The 20,674-nt window shown below is 45.4% G+C and overlaps 1 protein-coding gene across 1 annotated transcript in view; it reads right to left on the bottom strand.

The window, feature by feature from the left end:
- Positions 1–20,674, bottom strand: part of SHANK1 (SH3 and multiple ankyrin repeat domains 1) — a 469,770-nt gene that overhangs the window by 2,147 nt on the left and 446,949 nt on the right. The window contains exons 20-23 of the mRNA XM_075280273.1: positions 12,417–12,473; positions 11,080–11,204; positions 10,206–10,314; positions 6,124–8,692 (exon numbers count right to left, since the gene is read on the bottom strand). Coding sequence (XP_075136374.1) covers positions 6,124–8,692; positions 10,206–10,314; positions 11,080–11,204; positions 12,417–12,473 — 2,860 coding nt within the window. The remainder of the gene's footprint in view (positions 1–6,123; positions 8,693–10,205; positions 10,315–11,079; positions 11,205–12,416; positions 12,474–20,674) is intronic.

Below are 20,674 nucleotides of genomic sequence, written 5' to 3'. Positions count from 1 at the left end.
TTTTCAATATGTTTTTCTATTTTATGTGATACTAGCATTTGCCCGCGACTTCGTCCGCAAGTCGCCGGTGGGGACGATATTTGGATATGTGCGCGCTCCCAACTCCCAGGCAGCCCCCTTTACCCCCTCCCAAATTCCTCTCCTGTGTGACCCCCGGTGATGCTGGTCCATGCACCCTTCCCCCCGGTGATGCTGGTCCATGCACCCTTCCCCCCTCCCAAATTCCTGTCTTGTGTCACCCCCAGTGACGCTGGTCCCTGCGGCCCCCACCCCAAATTCCTGTTCCAAGGGCAACTCTCCCTTGTGCCCCCGTCCTTCTAAAGTGGTAACTCATGGCCCCTGGCCCGCGTGGCTTCGCTCCACCCAAACCCCTGTAGCTCATCCCCCTTATCCCGTGGGAACTCCCAAACCCCACCTCTGTGGCATCCCTGCTAAGGGGGGTCCTGGGCGCCCCTCTGGATCCCCAAACCCCTCTTCCCCGGCACCGAACACTACATTTTCCCGGGGTTACTCACACAGTCGATCAAATTGCCCTGCCACAACAAGTGAGACCGCGTGTCCACTTCACGCTGGAGCTGTAGGTATGAACCGTTGTTTACGGAGTGCAGACTCTACACACCCGATTGGCTCGTCCTGCACCGCACAGCCAGCCCGCATGTGAGCCTCGCGCCAGAACGGTGAGCCGGCGCCATATTTTTCTGGCTCGCACTTCGTCCATTGGGCCACCCACAGAATGCAGTGGACCTATCAGAGCCAAGTTGAAGGGCCTGGGATGACGTCATCTCAGGTCCTGCAGCGTAACCGGACCAAACGTTCGCCGTAGTGGTCATGATGTCGGAGATGGAGTGGCCTATGAAGTAGCCTATATTTCCTTTCCGGTCTCCACCCAGGTATGTGTGTAATCTAAGCCAAATCTGTTCAGCGGTTTGGCTGTGATTGAGGAACAAACATCCAAACATCCAAACACACAAACTTTATAATATTAGTAGGATGTCAATTAAAAAGTACAGATTCAGCATCCTTCAACTTGACATTAACAGCCTGCTGCATTTGTGATATTGAATTTCTGCATTGAAAAAGTCAAGTTGAAAATGACTGCAATTGTTTGTTTAACTCATTAAAAGTCAGTCAAACTTGACTACATCTAAGTCCGATCTCTTGGATACTACAGTTATAGTGCACAAGTCCAGCCACTTTCAACAGAAATAAATAATGAGCAATAGTTATTCCAATAAATAACATCTCATTGCCATTGAGCAGAGCCAGAGACATGACATCCCTAACTATCGGGTCAGGGATCACATCACTGGCACACTGAGGGATCGTTTATGGTACTTATTGAGACAACTGCTTCGCCATTTATTGGACATCAGGCAGACGCTTCCGTTCTCCTCTGTATTGATGAAGCCCTTATCAAGTGATATGGCTGCATATGGTTATGGACTTTCACTTAAATTATACATAGTCAGGTACAGACCAGAACCTGAAACTAGACTCTATACCTTGAGTAAGACTTGTAGGAATGATGGGGCTGAGGTAACCAACTAATCTTTTTTGAAGAAACGTCGGTCATAATTAATGTATAATATAGTAATTGCATGTAAATATGGTGCAACTCATGGACTTTAATATAAAAATGAAAAATACACAGGTAAATGAGGAATAAAATACAATAAAACAGGGTAATCAAACATTTTAGGTTAGGAAACTGCTATTATGGTATAGACAAGGGGTAAGAAACCCCTTGTCAGGCATATTTAGTCTGCACAGGGCTCTCTCTAATGTTTAAAACATTGTTGCTCCAGCTGATTCCTGGAGGGGAGGAAGCATTAACCACTTCCGGACCGCCCATAGACTATATACGTCCGGGAAGTGGTTGCCTAGTTCTGACAGGACGTACCGGTACATCCAGTCAGAACACAGTAGCTGCACAGAGATCGTGCAGCTACTGAAGCTGGGAGCCAGCTGTAACTTCAGCCGGAGCTCCCACAGAGATGGCAGGGAAGATTTATTACCTCCTCTGCCTTCTCGATTGCTGTGTATACAGCGATCAATGAGCGCTGTATACACAGCTATGGACGCTGCCATGATTCAGCCGCCCTCTGACCCGGCGGTCACGTGGTCTGCCGGGAGCAGCGTCTTGCAAGAGCTGCTGGGTCCTACAGGACCCAGATCAGCTCTGTATACTGTGTATAGCAGCGTAGAGGAGGCTGTATTCCTCCTGCAACTGAGGCTAAATGTAACAGACCCAGTTATAGGAGAAATCAGCCTCCAGTACAAAAAAAAAAAGTGATCAGATGTCCCCAAAGGTCTCTTATCACCTTATGGGGACACAATTTGAAAAAAATAAAATAAAATAAAAATATAATAAAAAAGTAAAAAAAATGTAAATAAAATAATAATAAAAATACGCTAATAAAACGCCGTTATTAAAGGTTATAGCCCCACCCCCGATGACACCATTCAAAATAAAAATTACCGTAATGGAGAGGAAAAACTATATTATAAAGTTTTTCAGTGACACTTTGTGTTATTAAATAAAAATAAATAAATAAATAAATAAATTGAAAACCAGACACAATTTCCCTCCTATTTTGTTTATATTTTCCCGGATATAAAAAAAATTAAAACACATTTGAAAATAAAAACAACATAAAAATAAAGCCCTATGTGTCCCCGAAAAAAAGACGCAAAAATTAGTTGACTGAGAAATACGAGAAAAATGTTACAGACCTCAAAACCGCACATACAAAATAAACTTAAAATGTGTCTGGTCCTGGACCACAAATTAGCCCGGTACTGAAGTGGTTAAGGGGAAAAGAATGAGGGATGGCATACTAGTGTCCGGGCTGAGAGTTAGCCTACTCAGAAGGCAGCAATTGTCTGTGCAATTTGTTTTTGTACTTTGAACAATAGCAAAAGTAAAGTATGATATGGCAGCTGAACATGCTAAATAGGTGTTTGTTCATTTCAACAAGGCTGGACAGAGTTGTTTGGATTTATACAACTAAAAAGGGTGGGTTATGTGAGGGACATCCTCTGCCCCCACAAAGCTGGCTTACTGCAGATGTCTCTGAGTACTTTGTTCTGTCAAAAGTCATATCCACCAGAGAAGAATCAATATTGGACAAATAAGTCATGGACATGGATCACAGCTACTTACTTACTGTTATTGTGTGCATTACATAATTTCCATGTAAGGGTCAACAACCTTACAATTATTGCATAATTACTTAATCTTTTACTTTTTTTTTAAATTCTTTTAACCCCTTCCCGCCGATGGCACTTTTTGACATCCTGACCAAGCTCGATTTTTCAGAACTGACATGTGTCACTTTATGTGGCAATAACTTTGGAACGCTTTAACTTACCAAAGTGATTTTGAGATTGTTTTTTCGTAACACATTGTACTTCATGTTAGTGGTAAATTTTGGTTGATATGTTTTTTGTTTAGTTATGAAAAAATAGGAAATTTGGTGGAAATTTTGAAAAATATGCATTTTATAAAGTTTGAAATTATGTGCATTGCATACAGATAGTCAGACCGCCAAAATTATATCATAAATCTCATGTCCCAGATCTCTGCTTTATGTCGGCATCAAACTTTAGTCACTCTTTTATTTTTTATGGACATTATAAGGTTTACAAGTGAAACAACAATATTCTAAATTTTCAAGAAATTTCCAAAACCCATTTTTTAAGGGACTAACCCAGTTATGAAGGGGTTTTGAAAGACCCTTGTATTAAAACCCCCCATAAATCACCCCGTTTTCAAAACTGCACCCCTTAAATACGCCAAAACAACATATACCTAGTATTTTAACCCTATAAGTGCTTAACAGGAATTAAGACAAAATGGAGGTGAAATTTCAAATTTGATTTTATTTTACTAATATTTTCGTTTAGCCCTAGAATTTGCACATTCACAAGGGGTTAAAGGAGAAAACGCATCCCACAATTTGTTATGCAAGTTCTCCCGACTACCACAGTACCCCACTTGGGGGTGTAAACTAATATATGGATGCACCGCGAGACGCAGAAGGGAAGGCGCGCCAAGGAGCTTTTAGAGGGCAGATCTGGCTGTGATCAGTTTCAGGAACCATGTCGCATTTACAAAGCCCTTGAGGTGTCAAAACAGTGGAAACCTCTAGAAAGTGACCCCGTTTTGAAAACCGCACCCCTCAATAATTTATCAAGTGATGTAGTAGCATTAGTAACCCAGAAGTGAATATGTAAGCTGTGCGGAGTAATTTTGGTACACCATATTCCATTCTATTTTCCCACTAGCTCCTATGACACAGCCGGGGAAGAGGGGCATTCTGGGGGATCAGCGCTGGTGTATTCTCTCTCATAAGTTCTAAATATGGGGTGTCCCGTGAAAACGCTCGCACAGCTTATACATTTCCTTCTAGTCGCAGCCACTTACGTCCTAATGATTTGGCGACTTTTGGGGTTTTTCTCTTCACATTGTACAAGCTAGATTTTTATTTTTATTTTCTGGCAATGTGGCCATATGAGGGCTTGGTGTTTGCGGTATTAGATGTGCTTTTCAATGCCACCATTTTGGGGCCTGTAACTTATTGACTACATTTTATTAACTCTTTCTGGGTGGGATGTAAAAGGAAACATCAATTCTGGCATTGCTTTTTAGCATTTTTTTTTTCCCGTGCAGTGTAACATGTTACCTTTATTCTGCGGGTCGGTACGGTAATGGCGATACCTCATTATATATTTATATTATATTTTTTAATGCATTGCTAAATGCTATTTGCTAAATTCAATTTAGGGAAAAAAAATCAATTAATTTTGCATCACCATCTTCTGAAAGGCATAACAGTTTTATTGTTTGGTAGACAGAGCTGGTTGAGGGCTTATTTTTTGCGGGATGACCTCTGCTTTTTATTGGTACCATTTTGGTTTTCATCTGACCATTTAATTACTTTTTATTTAACATTTTATGACTGCCGGTATCTCAGGGGTTAACACCCGCGATCGGACCCGGTTCCGACCGTGGGTGTTACAGGACATTGTCAGCCGTATGTTACGGCTGACACCCGCAGAGCATGGTGCGCACACAGTTTCTGTGTGCGCACCATGCAGCCGCCGTAGTACTACGGCGGTTTGCGGGAAGTCCTTCCTGGCAGCACCGTACTATTACGGCGGATGTCGGGAAAGGGGTTAAAAGTCACCCAATGCAAAAAAGGTTGTTATAGAAAATTAGCAACCCAAATAGCAAAGTCAAGAACAGTGCACTAGTTACCCTGGTCAATAGGGTGAGCCAATGAGCCATCTAGCTTTAGTATTGAGACCTCAGAGCTGACTATATAAGTACACATAATGCCGTAAGTAGGGAAAGGAAGGTGTCCCCCAAAACAAACAATTAAAATTTTACTTTTATTGGGATCTTTAAAAACTTATGTCCCTCAAAAACATCAGCCACACTGACAATACTATGTGACCCCTCCAGTAGATATGATTGGGGAAACAACAAATAAATATCAAGAAATCAATATCCTCATGCAGTGCGGTCCACCTATATCAACATATAAATCTCAATGGGTGTGGTGGAATTCACTCTGGTGTATGTTTAAATCTCCCATTACACTACATCACACCCATAGGTAACAAAAGTGGGCCCACTGTTCAAACAATTCCACAGGTAAGTATTAGGGGCCAAGTAGCCGCTTTACAGGGACTGAATCAAGAATGACCACCCTATCCCATCTATAAGTCTCGGTCAACTGGACAACTGGACAATTATTTCTAGTGAAGCCATATATAAAATACACCTACTAAGTGATTTATACATTCCCTGTATGAAAGCCATTGGCCCTTAAAGTATCCAAAGTCTAATAATGTTTCATTGGTTGTTCATGTTCTACAAGTTTCACCTCCTAGTTTCTAGAGGCTCATTAGGAACAAAAATCTACCCTATGTGGATTAGATGCGGTAAAAACCACAGTTCCTAGAGTAACTTCAGTATGGTCCTATACATAATACCATACAACTGTTTATTTCAATACATGAAACACTCACTATTACTAATTGGCTACATATTTTTTTCTACAAAGAAATGTTAACCAGCACTATGAAACCTTACCCACAACAACCCATTGCACTTACCTATGTCTCTGCAGTGAAGTGGGTCTTTCAGGTGTAAAAGATACTGCAGATTCTGGTGGCCTGGACCAAGAAACTCCACTCATATGCTGAAGTTTTGAACTTAACTCAGTCATTATGTTTGATTTAACTGAAGATACTGGAGAGATTTTTTCCTGGGAGTAGTCTTCCCAGGGAAGCGTAGGAGATTTTCTCTGAGAATCCTTGGATGGCTCTGAAGGCGCACAGAGTGAGGGTCCTTTAGAAGGTGTCAGTGTGAAGACATTTTCTGAGCAGGGAGAAACAGAAATGGCGGTACTGGTGGCAGTTATGGGATCTCTAAGTAGTCCAGGTGTTCTACTTGGGAATGTCCTTGACCGAATCTTATTCTGAACAATAGGCTTATCAGCACCAAATGCTTGGCCATCTAGATAAGTTATGTAAGTGTCTAATAGTTCTGTTCCTTCTGTTGAAAGTCCAGACATACTTGATAATGTTGAGACACTACTAATAGTCTCTAAATGGTGATCACTGCTGCTTCGACTGTCAATCTCTTCAATTCCAGAATCAGTGACAGTCTCAATAGTGTCTGATGCTGGTATTTGAATTGATGACACAACAGATGAGAAATTGACATGAGGTTCTTTAAGTTCTGGTGTCCCCTGGGTTAAATTGGCTACTTCACTGTCATAAGAAGTGAGACTAGAGGTTGTAGAGTCTAGAGCAGGAGTGCTACTAGAGTCAGGAGGTGGTGGGGGCACAGGAGGTGGAAGGGTAGACGTTCCACCTGATGCACCTGGGGGCGAATCGGGCTTATCAAAGCTGTTTGAAAATTCTAAGGGTGGAGGGAGAGGCTCTGTAAATAAAAAATCATCATCAACATCAATTGAAGGTGCTGGGGGAGGCAGGACTAATAATGGGAGCCCATTCTCTTTGGAATTTGATTCATGTGTTTCTGAATTTGTGCTAGGTAATGGGGTGTGGTTCATGGATGGGTTGGCCACTGGTCTCTCATTTTTTATTTCCTTACATAAGGAAATCCTATTATGATCATCTTCATCTTTGTGGGTGGAGTTTTCCATGAAGCGTACATGTAGTTCTATTTTTTCTTGGCCTTCTGTTCTCTTCTCCCAGGTTTTACCTTGTTCTACACCCTGAAGTAACAAGAGAGCAGGAGAACGATGACCAGAACTCTCATCTGACCTTCTTTCACCAGTTGGGGATACCATACATGGTTTGAAATCTATCTCTTTTCTTTTTGAGCCTCCTGACTCCCAGAGTCGATGTGGAGAGCTGCTTCGAGACTCTATTGGGGACTTTTGATCTGCAAAACGTGGAGATGATGGACGAGACTTTCTATCTTCTATTTCATTTCTGCTATGTTGCTGTGACTCTTTTAAAGCTCTTTCTCGTGCAGCTAAAGCAAGTCCTAAAGGAGAACTAGGATCTAGAATTTTTCCAGTTAAGGGATGTATAAGTGGACCACCTCCTCCAACTGGGTTAACATTGGACACTGTCACTGGGCTAGAGCATGATTGGAGCTGGGGTAAAAAAGTGGAACACACAGTACTAAAAGCACTAGTAGTACTAGGGCCATATCCTTTACCAGTTTTTGACTGATAGGAGTACCCAGTAGTAACATCTCTATTTACAGGTGCTCCAAAATTGGTGGGAACATTTAAATGCATGTACGGTTCACTAGAAAACATACCCTCATCAATAGACTTGGAATGCTTCAACCTTGGAGCGGGAGTGGGCTCTGTGTCTTCATCTGTGGAAAGAAAAAGAGCAGATTTTCTTCGAGCTTCATTAAACCACTCTCGGTCCCGCCGTGCTGCACCAACAATGGCTGCTCCAAACTGGCTTGTAAAATCAATATTATCTCTCAACTGAAGAGATGGAATAGGGTCTGGCTGGGTTTCAGCCTCCATGCTACTACCTTGGCTGCTCCTTCCACTACTACTGGTTGATGGGGCTTTGATAATGATTGTAGGTATAGGGATGGAACTTTTCTCATGTGACTTGGTAGTCTGTTGCTGCTGGTGATGAGACTGGTATTGCTGCTGTTGCTGTTGTTGTTGCAAGTGCTGCTGTTGTTCATTTTCCACCTTTACTTGCTTCACTAGTTGGCCTTTTCGGCGCACAGCCTTTGCTGGAACATACATTGCAGTGCTGGCTGCTCTTGCAGGTAGATTAAAGTAGCGCATTTCCTGTGTTTGAGACCTCCAGCTTCTCATATTTGCTTGTGAAGCCATACCTATTCGGATCTGCTCATCAGCAGTTTGTTCAGAATCTTGATGGTAAAGCTGCTGTAGCTTCTCACGTCTCTGAGATGCATCCATGATTTGTTGGTCAAAAAGACCTGATTCCTGTCGCATTGTAGGGGAGAACAATTTGGAATCTCCACTTTGATTAAAGTTAGACCTTAAAACTGGGCTAACCCTTGCTCCAGATGAGGGTGCAGTGTTATATGGAGGATCAGGAGGAGAAGTTGTAGGAGGGGGAGGTATGTCTTCTGAACTAGGAACAGATAGGCTGCGGTTAAATTTCATGGGGGGAGCAGACAAAAATGGCTTTTCATCATCCCCGGCACCTACAACAAAATTAAAAAACGTTATTAAGACTTCCTAGGATATTTAAAAGTCAAAGTATATTTATAAAAATATTAAAGGTCAAATGTTGGGCTACAGTGGGACTACTGTAAGGATCACTGACCTTAAAGGGATTCTACCATTAAAACAACTTTTTTTTATAATTACCACGTCGGAATAGCCTTAAGAAAGGCTATTCATCTCCTACCTTTAGATGTGGTCTCTGTCGCGCCGTTCCTTAGAAATACTGGTACTTACCGGTATGCTAATGAGGTCTCGGCAGCAATGGGGCGTCCTTCTTCTTCATCTGTCTCCTCCCCTTGTCTGTCGTCTTCTTTCTTCATCATGTCTGACGCCTGCGCAGTCGGCTCTGACAGCAGAGACTCTGTTAGAGCCAACTGCGCATGCTCAGTAAGGTCCGTACAGCCCTCCGCCGCCTGGATGAGTTCACTCGTGCGTCGGAGGACTGTACGGACAATACTGAGCATGCGCAGTCGGCTCTAACAGGGTCTCTGCTGTCAGAGCCGACTGCGCAGACGTCAGACATGACGAAGAAAGAAGACGACAAACAAGGGGAGGAGGCAGATGAAGAAGGACGCCCCCATTGCTGCCGAGACCTCATTAGCATACCGGTAAGTACCAGTATTTCTAAGGAACGGCACGACGGAGACCACATCTAAAGGTAGGAGACGAATAGCCTTTCTTAAGGCTATTCTGATGTGGTAATTAGAAAAAAAGTTGTTTTAATGGTAGAATCCCTTTAAACAATCACTGACATTTAATGTATAAAGGCTCTCAGAAATTTACAAGTTCATAAATTCACACTCTTTACAGAAGAATCATATTACTTACGATCATGGAGATTTAATGATATTTCTATTTTATCCTTTTTTAAAAAAAAAACAATGTGTCATTTAAAAAAAAAAAGTTTACATTTAATTTTCTACTATATGTATTTTTTATTATATTTGGGTGAATTATTATTTTATTTTTTTTAAAGAGGACCTTTCACCACCTCCACCAACTATAGTTCTTATCATCTGTTAATAGGTGCAGCTCCACTGATTCCAGCACAGTTGAAATTATTTCTCTAGCCTCCACCCTTCCCAAGCAAAAAATGCTGCTAATTTTGGTGCCTGGAATGCTATTTAGGCTCTGTACTGTCAAAAGGGCAGTGTCAGGCACGGGGCGTGATTCTGTGCTCTGATACTGGCTAACTCTGATTCGATCTCTGAATCGTACCCCCTGCCAGACAATGCACTTCTGACAGTACAGAGCCTAAATAGCACATCAGACACCAAAACTACCTGTGCTTGTTGCTAAGGGATGGTAGGGGCTAGAGATAATACTCCAACTACTAAAGTCCTAAGCACGTGAATTGGTGAAGGTGGTGAAAGGTCCTCTTTAACTTTACATGCATTAAAAAGATTCTGAATCTCAAATAATTTCTATGTTTTTACATGTTAAAGTTGTCTTACGTAGAATTGCAAATACTATAAACCTACTACTACTTACCAATAGACTTTTGCCGCAGCATCATGGCCTGACCAGGTGAAGAGGACAAGTAGGAAGGACCTTCATACACCGACTGTGCACTTGAGACTCTATGCTGTCCAAAATTTGGCTGCATAAATATGAGGATATCATTTAACAGGGTAGGACTAAGACAATGTTTAATACTTTGTAAGAACTAACTAAAGTGTTTTTAAAATAGATGTAGCAGCTATTAAAATGCAAATAAAATTTTGGACAATTTGTGACATTGGTTTATTTTGTAATATACTTTGTTGACAAATTTTGGCTGCTTTCAGTAAAATACTATGCTGAAATATACTTTATTTAGTACTATCCAATTACAATTGCATGAATAAAAGGGGAAACTGCACAAAAGTAATACAATGGGAAATTACTCAGTTTAATTAAAGGCCACGCACTAATGTTGGGGATGGACATATAACATGTGCAACCTGTAAAGATGTGCCAGTCCCAGATGGGCAATGGGGCCCTTTCCTACCTTAGGCCAGGGCCCAACATACTGTGAACGCCACAAATTACCTGCAAAGTGAATGGGATTCTGGCTAATCCCATCCACAGATTGTAGGAAAAGTTCTGCAATTTTAAAAACGTGTGCGTATTTGTAATTTACAGGATGTCAATTACACCTATAGAAACGCTGGCATTTTCTGTATAGGTATAATAGAAGCAGAAAGCCCAAAGAGGAAAAGCATTGCAGGAAAATCTGCCATGTGTTTCGATCCCATGGGGTCTTATCCTTATATGGGTTGTGCTTGGTATTCTAGCTCATGCCTATTCACTGCCAATAGATAAGGATGGCTAAATACACAACAAAGCACATTAGCAGATGTCATAAATACAGTTATATTTCTACCTCGGAGGAAAAAAAGCTCTTTGAGGCAGACCGTGATGTTCCCAGAGATGCCAGTGTACCAGGGCTAGAGCTCTCATTCACACTGATAGTTTGTTGGGCTGCTGCAAGAATCTCATCCAGTTTATCTGTATGAAGAAAGAAGAGGCAAGAGTGAAATAATGTGGCAGTCGTCAAATCTGGATTAAAGGCCTCCTATATCCGGCCTTTTCTTTTCTTTTTTTTTTTACAACAGTGCTGCAAAAGGCAACAAGCAGTGGTGTAACTTAAGGGTGTGCAGAGGGTCTTGTCATACCCGAGCCCATGTACCTTAGAGGACCGATATTGTGTATCTTCCCAATACAAGGAATCCAATCAAATATATTATACATTTTGATACAGATAGGGGATCGGTATAAAATTAAACATTTTGTACAGATACCCTAAACCATTTATTGATAAAAGTAGAAAGCAGTACAGGTTGGAACAAAAAGTGTCACCAGGATTTCCACCACTAAACCAACAGTAACATCAGCTAGGGATTAAAATATACTTTTTTTTAGCATTTCTCTGTTATGTTAAAAATCGCCTCAGAAGTCTGTGTTCAAATCATCTTAGAAGCGTGGTACTTGTATATTTTTAAGTTGAGGTACAACAAGCTGAATGGCTGGAAGGAGTGATCAATTCAGATGCCACTATGGATTCTGCAGCTACTAGAACCATGGCTCTGGTGTAGTTTTATAGCTACAAATCTTAGCTTTAACATCTCACCACGCTGTTCTTTGAGAAGTGGAGCTATGAGCAACTAAAGACATAGCTGAGAGTGGAAACTGAAGAAAAAACTCCTATTCTTGACGGTCTCTCTATTTCAGTAGCATACAGAAGGAAGATCATGAGATTTATATGCGTTATTGATATTAGAGTCATGGTTGTAGGTGCTACAGTGCCCAACATAGTGGTATCTGAATTTATTATAGCGTGATTTATCTCCTCAGAGAACAGACCACTGTGACTCAGATAATTTGCATAAATACTTTGGAGGTTTTTTTATTCACAGAATGAGTACCACTCTTATCCATGTGTAATAATGAATAATATCCATTGTCCATTTAAGGACACAGTCCATTGACCAGAGTGGCAGTTTAGGGGATTTTTTGTAACGCAGAACAGGACAAGTTCACCACCACTAGACACACTTAAGATCGGTATCCTAAACCAAGGACCCCCCCCTTCCTTTAATTCAAAATTTCAAAATAGGGTATATAAAATGGGTTTTCTAATCAGGAAACAAATGTAATGAATAAGGAGATTCTAAAGCATTCTGAAACATGGAGACCAACTTTAGTGGAGTCAGATCTTACTTAGTGCCATTTGATATACGGTCCTTTTCTTTTCTGTGTTCTGAGATGGCTCATAGTCTACAAGAAATATAGGGTGAGTTGTAGCATTTTCATACAACATATTGCAGTGTAACGCATGAACTTGTCATAGTTGTGAGAGAGGGTCACAAGACAGGAACTCTATGCAAAGAAGTTTGGTAAATCTACTAGGGCAGCAACTAAGGAAGAACTGCAGACAGTAAAACAATATCCTATTCCATCTTTTAATTTGTTTTCTATTGTTGTAACCTTTCTAGACAAGCTGAAGAGATTTACCTGGAAAATTTAGGAAATGTGGAGTATGAGAGTGATGATGAAGACTATTATACATGAGGCCACTGTCCGATCAATGAAAATAATCCCATTTTTTACATCAAAGCAGAATGTCAATATTAGCAAAAAAACATAAAAGGAACTCTATTCCAGAAGTGTGGGCGTATAACTGGCAAAGTTCAATTTGTGACACAGATTTTCTGGAAAATGGGATGTATAAATGATAGAGGAACTCTAGCAAGAGATTTTTACACAACACATTCTCTGCGTCTCTAATAATGGTAAGATTGCACACAGACACCTCTATATTCTACGACCAAGGTTGGACTAACAATTGTCCAGCCACTGAGCAGTGAAGTTTAACGGTCCATCTCATAAGAACAAAATTTTTAAGAAAATTTAACTTTATTAGAGATGAGCGAACACTAAAATGTTCGAGGTTCGAAATTCGATTCGAACAGCCGCTCAATGTTCGTGTGTTCGAACGGGTTTCGAACCCCATTATAGTCTATGGGGAACAGATACTCGTTAAGGGGGAAACCCAAATCCGTGTCTGGAGGGTCACCAAGTCCACTATGACAACCCAGGAAATGATGCCAACACCTCTGGAATGACACTGGGACAGCAGGGGAAGCATGTCTGGGGGCATCTAACACACCAAAGACCCTCTATTACCCCAACATCACAGCCTAACAACTACACACTTTACACACTCAATACCACCTCTCTGACAGTAGGAAAACACCTTGAAACATGTGTATTTGGCACTTGCAGTGAGGAGAGCTTGTCACCAGCAGTGAATTTGGCCCTTGTAGTAAGTTGAGGTTGGCACCAACATTTGTTTTGAAAATCAGGGTGGATTGAGCCTCTAACCAGCAGAGTTTGGGCAAATTCATGGTGGAGGGAGCCTCTAAAAACCCCAGTTTGGACCAATTCATGGTGGAGGGAGCCTCTAAAAACCCCAGTTTGGACCAATTCATGGTGGAGGGAGCCTCTAAAAACCCCAGTTTGGGCAAATTCATGGTGGAGGGAGCCTCTAAAAACCCCCAGTTTGGACCAATTCATGGTGGAGGGAGCCTCTAAAAACCCCAGTTTGGACCAATTCATGGTGGAGGGAGCCTCTAAACAGCCCAGTTTGGGCAAATTCATGGTGGAGGGAGCCTCTAAACAGCCCAGTTTGGGCAAATTCATGGTGGAGGGAGCCTCTAAAAACCCCAGTTTGGACCAATTCATGGTGGAGGGAGCCTCTAAAAACCCCAGTTTGGACCAATTCATGGTGGAAGGAGCCTCTAAAAACCCCAGTTTGGACCAATTCATGATGGAGGGAGCCTCTAAACAGCCCAGTTTGGGCAAATTCATGGTGGAGGGAGCCTCTAAAAACCCCCAGTTTGGACCAATTCATGGTGGAGGGAGCCTCTAAAAACCCCAGTTTGGACCAATTCATGGTGGAGGGAGCCTCTAAACAGCTCAGTTTGGGCAAATTCATGGTGGAGGGAGCCTCTAAACAGCCCAGTTTGGGCAAATTCATGGTGGAGGGAGCCTCTAAAAACCCCAGTTTGGACCAATTCATGGTGGAGGGAGCCTCTAAAAACCCCAGTTTGGACCAATTCATGATGGAGGGAGCCTCTAAACAGCCCAGTTTGGGCAAATTCATGGTGGAGGGAGCCTCTAAAAACCCCCAGTTTGGACCAATTCATGGTGGAGGGAGCCTCTAAAAACCCCAGTTTGGACCAATTCATGGTGGAGGGAGCCTCTAAACAGCTCAGTTTGGGCAAATTCATGATGGAGGGAGCCTCTAAACAGCCCAGTTTGGGCAAATTCATGGTGGAGGGAGCCTCTAAAAACCCCAGTTTGGACCAATTCATGGTGGAGGGAGCCTCTAAACAGCCCAGTTTGGGCAAATTCATGGTGGAGGGAGCCTCTAAAAACCCCCAGTTTGGACCAATTCATGGTGGAGGGAGCCTCTAAAAACCCCAGTTTGGACCAATTCATGGTGGAGGGAGCCTCTAAAAACCCCAGTTTGGACCAATTCATGGTGGAAGGAGCCTCTAAAAACCCCAGTTTGGACCAATTCATGATGGAGGGAGCCTCTAAACAGCCCAGTTTGGGCAAATTCATGGTGGAGGGAGCCTCTAAAAACCCCCAGTTTGGACCAATTCATGGTGGAGGGAGCCTCTAAAAACCCCAGTTTGGACCAATTCATGATGGAGGGAGCCTCTAAACAGCCCAGTTTGGGCAAATTCATGGTGGAGGGAGCCTCTAAAAACCCCCAGTTTGGACCAATTCATGGTGGAGGGAGCCTCTAAAAACCCCAGTTTGGACCAATTCATGGTGGAGGGAGCCTCTAAACAGCTCAGTTTGGGCAAATTCATGGTGGAGGGAGCCTCTAAACAGCCCAGTTTGGGCAAATTCATGGTGGAGGGAGCCTCTAAAAACCCCAGTTTAGACCAATTCATGGTGGAGGGAGCCTCTAAACAGCCCAGTTTGGGCAAATTCATGGTGGAGGGAGCCTCTAAAAACCCCCAGTTTGGACCAATTCATGGTGGAGGGAGCCTCTAAAAACCCCAGTTTGGACCAATTCATGGTGGAGGGAGCCTCTAAACAGCCCAGTTTGGGCAAATTCATGGTGGAGGGAGCCTCTAAACAGCCCAGTTTGGGCAAATTCATGGTGGAGGGAGCCTCTAAAAACCCCAGTTTGGACCAATTCATGGTGGAGGGAGCCTCTAAAAACCCCAGTTTGGACCAATTCATGGTGGAGGGAGCCTCTAAACAGCCCAGTTTGGGCAAATTCATGGTGGAGGGAGCCTCTAAACAGCCCAGTTTGGGCAAATTCATGGTGGAGGGAGCCTCTAAAAACCCCCAGTTTGGACCAATTCATGGTGGAGGGAGCCTCTAAAAACCCCAGTTTGGACCAATTCATGGTGGAGGGAGCCTCTAAACAGCTCAGTTTGGGCAAATTCATGGTGGAGGGAGCCTCTAAACAGCCCAGTTTGGGCAAATTCATGGTGGAGGGAGCCTCTAAAAACCCCAGTTTGGACCAATTCATGGTGGAGGGAGCCTCTAAACAGCCCAGTTTGGGCAAATTCATGGTGGAGGGAGCCTCTAAAAACCCCCAGTTTGGACCAATTCATGGTGGAGGGAGCCTCTAAAAACCCCAGTTTGGACCAATTCATGGTGGAGGGAGCCTCTAAACAGCCCAGTTTGGGCAAATTCATGGTGGAGGGAGCCTCTAAACAGCCCAGTTTGGGCAAATTCATGGTGGAGGGAGCCTCTAAAAACCCCAGTTTGGACCAATTCATGGTGGAGGGAGCCTCTAAACAGCCCAGTTTGGGCAAATTCATGGTGGAGGGAGCCTCTAAAAACCCCAGTTTGGACCAATTCATGGTGGAGGGAGCCTCTAAACAGCTCAGTTTGGGCAAATTCATGGTGGAGGGAGCCTCTAAACAGCCCAGTTTGGGCAAATTCATGGTGGAGGGAGCCTCTAAAAACCCCAGTTTGGACCAATTCATGGTGGAGGGAGCCTCTATAAACCCCAGTTTGGACCAATTCATGGTGGAGGGAGCCTCTAAACAGCCCAGTTTGGACCAATTCATGGTGGAGGGAGCCTCTAAAAACCCCAGTTTGGACCAATTCATGGTGGAGGGAGCCTCTAAACAGCCCAGTTTGGGCAAATTCATGGTGGAGGGAGCCTCTAACCAGCCCAGTTTGGACCAATTCATGGTGGAGGGAGCCTCTAAAAACCCCAGTTTGGACCAATTCATGATGGAGGGAGCCTCTAAACAGCCCAGTTTGGACCAATTCATGGTGGAGAGAGCCTCTAAAAACCCCAGTTTGGACCAATTCATGGTGGAGGGAGCCTCTAAACAGGCCAGTTTGGGCAAATTCATGGTGGAGGGAGCCTCTAAACAGCCCAGTTTGGGCAAATTCATGGTGGAGGGAGCCTCTAACCAGCCCAGTTTGGACCAATTCATGGTGGAGGGAGCCTCTAAAAACCCCAGTTTGGACCAATTCATGGTGGAGGGAGCCGCTAAACAGCCCAGTTTGGACCAATTCATGGTGGAGGGAGCCTCTAACCAGCAGAGTTGGTGGAAATCAGGGTGGAGGGAGCCTCTAACCAGCAGAGTTGTGGGAAAGCAGGGTGGAGGGAGCCTCTAACCAGCAGAGTTGGTGGAAATCAGGGTGGAGGGAGCCTCTAACCAGCAGAGTTGTGGAAAAGCAGGGTGGAGGGAGCCTCTAACCAGCAGAGTTGTGGGAAAGCAGGGTGGAGGGAGCCTCTAACCAGCAGAGTTGTGGGAAAGCAGGGTGGAGGGAGCCTCTAACCAGCAGAGTTGGTGGAAATCAGGGTGGAGGGAGCCTCTAACCAGCAGAGGTGGGGGAAATCAGGGTGGAGGGAGCCTAGTATTAGCAGAATTGTGCAACGCTTATGGTGGATGAGTATGAGGATGCGGAGGAATTGGAGAGGTTGAGTACAGACATGGAGTTTCATGTTGGGGTGCTTTACACAGTTGGGCACAAAAATGAAGGCTCTATCCAGTGGTGGTTCATTTTTATCAAAGTGAGCCGGTCGGCACTCTCAGCTGACAGACGGGTGCGCTTGTCAGTGATGATGCCACCGGCTGCACTGAACACCCTCTCAGATAGGACGCTGGCGGCAGGACAGGACAGCACCTCCAAGGCATATAGGGCAAGTTCAAGCCACAGGTCCAACTTCGACACCCAATACGTGTAGGGCGCAGAGGGGTCGGAGAGGACAGGGCTGTGGTCGGAAAGGTATTCCCGCAACATGCGCCTATACTTCTCACGCCTGGTGACACTAGGACCCTCCGTGGCGGCACTTTGGCGAGGGGGTGCCATCAAGGTGTCCCAGACCTTAGACAGTGTGCCCCTCGTTTGTGTGGACCGGTGAGAACTTGGTTGCCTACTGGAGGAACTGCCCTCCCTGCCGTCAACGTCACATGCTGGAAACATCTCCATCATATTCTGCACCAATTGCCTGTGGCAAGCATTGATGCGATTGGCCCTCCCCTCTACCGGAATAAAAGACGAGATGTTGTTTTTATACCGGGGGTCAAGGATAGCAAAGATCCAGTACTGGTTGTCCTCCATGATTTTGACAATACGCTTGTCAGTTGTAAAGCACCCCAACATGAACTCAGCCATGTCTGCCACAGTGTTAGTTGGCATGACTCCTCTGGCCCCACCGGAAAGTTCAATCTCCATTTCCTCCTCATCCTCCATGTCTACCCATCCGCGCTGCAACAATGGGACGATTCGAAGTTGCCCGGAAGCCTCCTGTATCACCATCACATCATCGGACAACTCTTCTTCCTCCTCCTCCTCCTCCTCCTCCTCCTCCTCCATTAAACGCAGTGAAGTGGACAGATGTGTGGACCTACTCTCCAGCTGTGACGGATCGGATGCTATCCCTAACTCCTCTGTGTGATCTGAGTTATCCCTGATGTCAATCAGGGATTCTCTCAGAACACACAAGAGCGGGATTGTAAGGCTCACCATCGCATCCTCAGAGCTCACCCTCCTTGTGGACTCCTCAAAGACCCGTAGGATGTCACAAAGGTCTCTCATCCATGGCCACTCATGGATGTGAAACTGAGGCAGCTGACTTTGTGGCACCCTAGGGTTTTGTAGCTGGTATTCCATCAAAGGTCTCTGCTGCTCAACCACTCTATTCAACATCTGAAACGTTGAGTTCCAGCGTGTGGGGACGTCGCACAAAAGCCGGTGTTGTGGCACATGCAGGCGTTGCTGGAGAGATTTTAAGCTAGCAGCGGCTACTGTCGACTTGCGAAAGTGGGCGCACATGCGCCGCACTTTCACCAGTAGCTCTGGAACATTGGGGTAGCTCTTTAGGAAACGTTGCACCACTAGGTTGAAGACGTGGGCCAGGCATGGAACATGTTGGAGTCCGGCAAGCTCCAGAGCTGCTACCAGGTTCCGGCCATTATCACAAACGACCATGCCTGGGCCCAGGTGCAGCGGCTCAAACCATATTGCCGTCTCATCGAGGAGGGCATCCCTCACCTCGGAGGCAGTGTGCTGTCTGTCCCCCAAGCTGATCAGCTTCAGCACAGCCTGCTGACGTCTACCAACGCCAGTGCTGCAACGTTTCCAACTCGTAGCTGGGGTCAATCTAACAGCGGAGGAGGATGCGGTGGCGGAGGAGGAGGCGGTAGAGGAGGAGGAGGAGGGGGGGTGTTCTTCTCGTGTCCCTGCCAGGAATGTTAGGCGGGGAGACGAGGTACACCGGGCCAGTTTGGGAAGCAGTCCCAGCCTCAACTACATTCACCCAGTGTGCCGTCAGTGAAATGTAGCGTCCCTGTCCGCATGCACTTGTCCACGCGTCGGTGGTCAAGTGGACCTTTGTGCAAAGCGCGGAACTAAGGGCCCGCCTGATGTTGAGTGACACGTGCTGGTGCAAGGCGGGGACGGCACACCGGGAGAAGTAGTGACGGCTAGGGACGGCATAGCGAGGTGCCGCAGTTGCCATCAGGTCCAGGAAGGCGGGAGTTTCAACAAGCCGGAACGCCAACATCTCCTGGGCCAGCAGTTTAGCGATGTTGGCGTTCAAGGCTTGCGCGTGTGGGTGGTTAGCAGTGTATTTCTGCCGCCGCTCCAATGTCTGAGAGATGGTGGGTTGTTGTAAAGAAGCGCCTGATGGTGCCTTTGATGGTGCAGGAGAAGGAGATAAGACAGGAACAGGGGAGGATGAGGGAGAAGTCAACAAAGTGGCGGAGGCAGATGAAGTGGTGTCCTGGCTCGTCCTCTGGAGTGCATCGCCAGCACAGTCAGCAGTGGCAGTGGCAGAGGCAGTGGCAGAGGCAGTGGCAGTGGCGTGAACGGCAGGCGGCCTTTGTCCTGCCGTTGCTGCCTGCCACTGATTCCAGTGCTTGGATTCCAAATGATGGCGCATTGAAGTGGTGGACAGGTTGCTCTTCTCAGAGCCCCTAATCAATTTCGAGAGGCAAATTGTGCAGACAACACTATATCTGTCCTCGGCGCATTCCTTGAAAAAACTCCACACCTTCGAGAAACGTGCCCTCGAGGTGGGAGTTTTTCGGGGCTGGGTACGAACTGGAACATCTTGGGAGATTCCGGGTGTGGCCTGGCTTCGCCTAAGCTGCTGACCTCTGCCTCTGCCTCTAGCTACCCTTTTTGGTGCTGCACCTGCCTCAACATCCACACTACTTTCCCCGCTTGACATCCCCCCTGTCCAGGTCGGGTCAGTGTCCTCATCATCCACCACTTCCTCTTCCAACTCCTGTCTCATCTCCTCCTCCCGCACAATGCGCCGGTCAACTGGATGCCCTGACGGCAACTGCGTCACATCATCGTCGATGAGGGTGGGTTGCTGGTCATCCACCACCAAATCGAACGGAGATGGAGGAGACTCTAGTGTTTGAGCATCTGGACACAGATGCTCCTCTGTTAGGTTCGTGGAATCGTGACGTGGAGAGGCAGGTTGAGGGACAATGAAAGGAGCGGAGAACAGCTCTGGGGAGCAGGGACAGTTGGGGTTATTGTTCTGTGAAGCTTGGGAATTTTGGGAGGAAGGAGGACAAGACTGTTGGGTAATAGGAGGAGAGGAGGCAGAGTCTGACTGGCTGCTGGACAATGTGCTGTAAGCGTTCTCTGACAGCCATTGCAAGACCTGTTCCTGGTTCTCGGGCCTACTAAGGTTTGTACCCTGCAGTTTAGTTAATGTGGCAAGCAACCCTGGCACTGTGGAGTGGCGCAATGCTTGCTGCCCCACAGGAGTAGGCACGGGACGCCCTGTGGCTTCACTGCTACCTTGCTCCCCAGAACCAATCCCCCGACCTCGCCCACGGCCTCGTCCACGTCCCTTTCCGGGAGCCTTGCGCATTTTGAATTCCCAGTTAGAAATTGGCACTATATACCAGTAGCAAAAATTGTGGGTGCACGTAACCCCAATATATTCTTTGAATTCCCAG

The sequence above is a fragment of the Leptodactylus fuscus genome, chromosome 6 (genome assembly GCF_031893055.1).
Source record: "Leptodactylus fuscus isolate aLepFus1 chromosome 6, aLepFus1.hap2, whole genome shotgun sequence".
NCBI lineage: Eukaryota > Metazoa > Chordata > Amphibia > Anura > Leptodactylidae > Leptodactylus > Leptodactylus fuscus.
The sequence above is the reverse complement of the archived record's forward strand: the minus strand, read 5'-3'. Positions and strand labels throughout refer to the sequence as shown.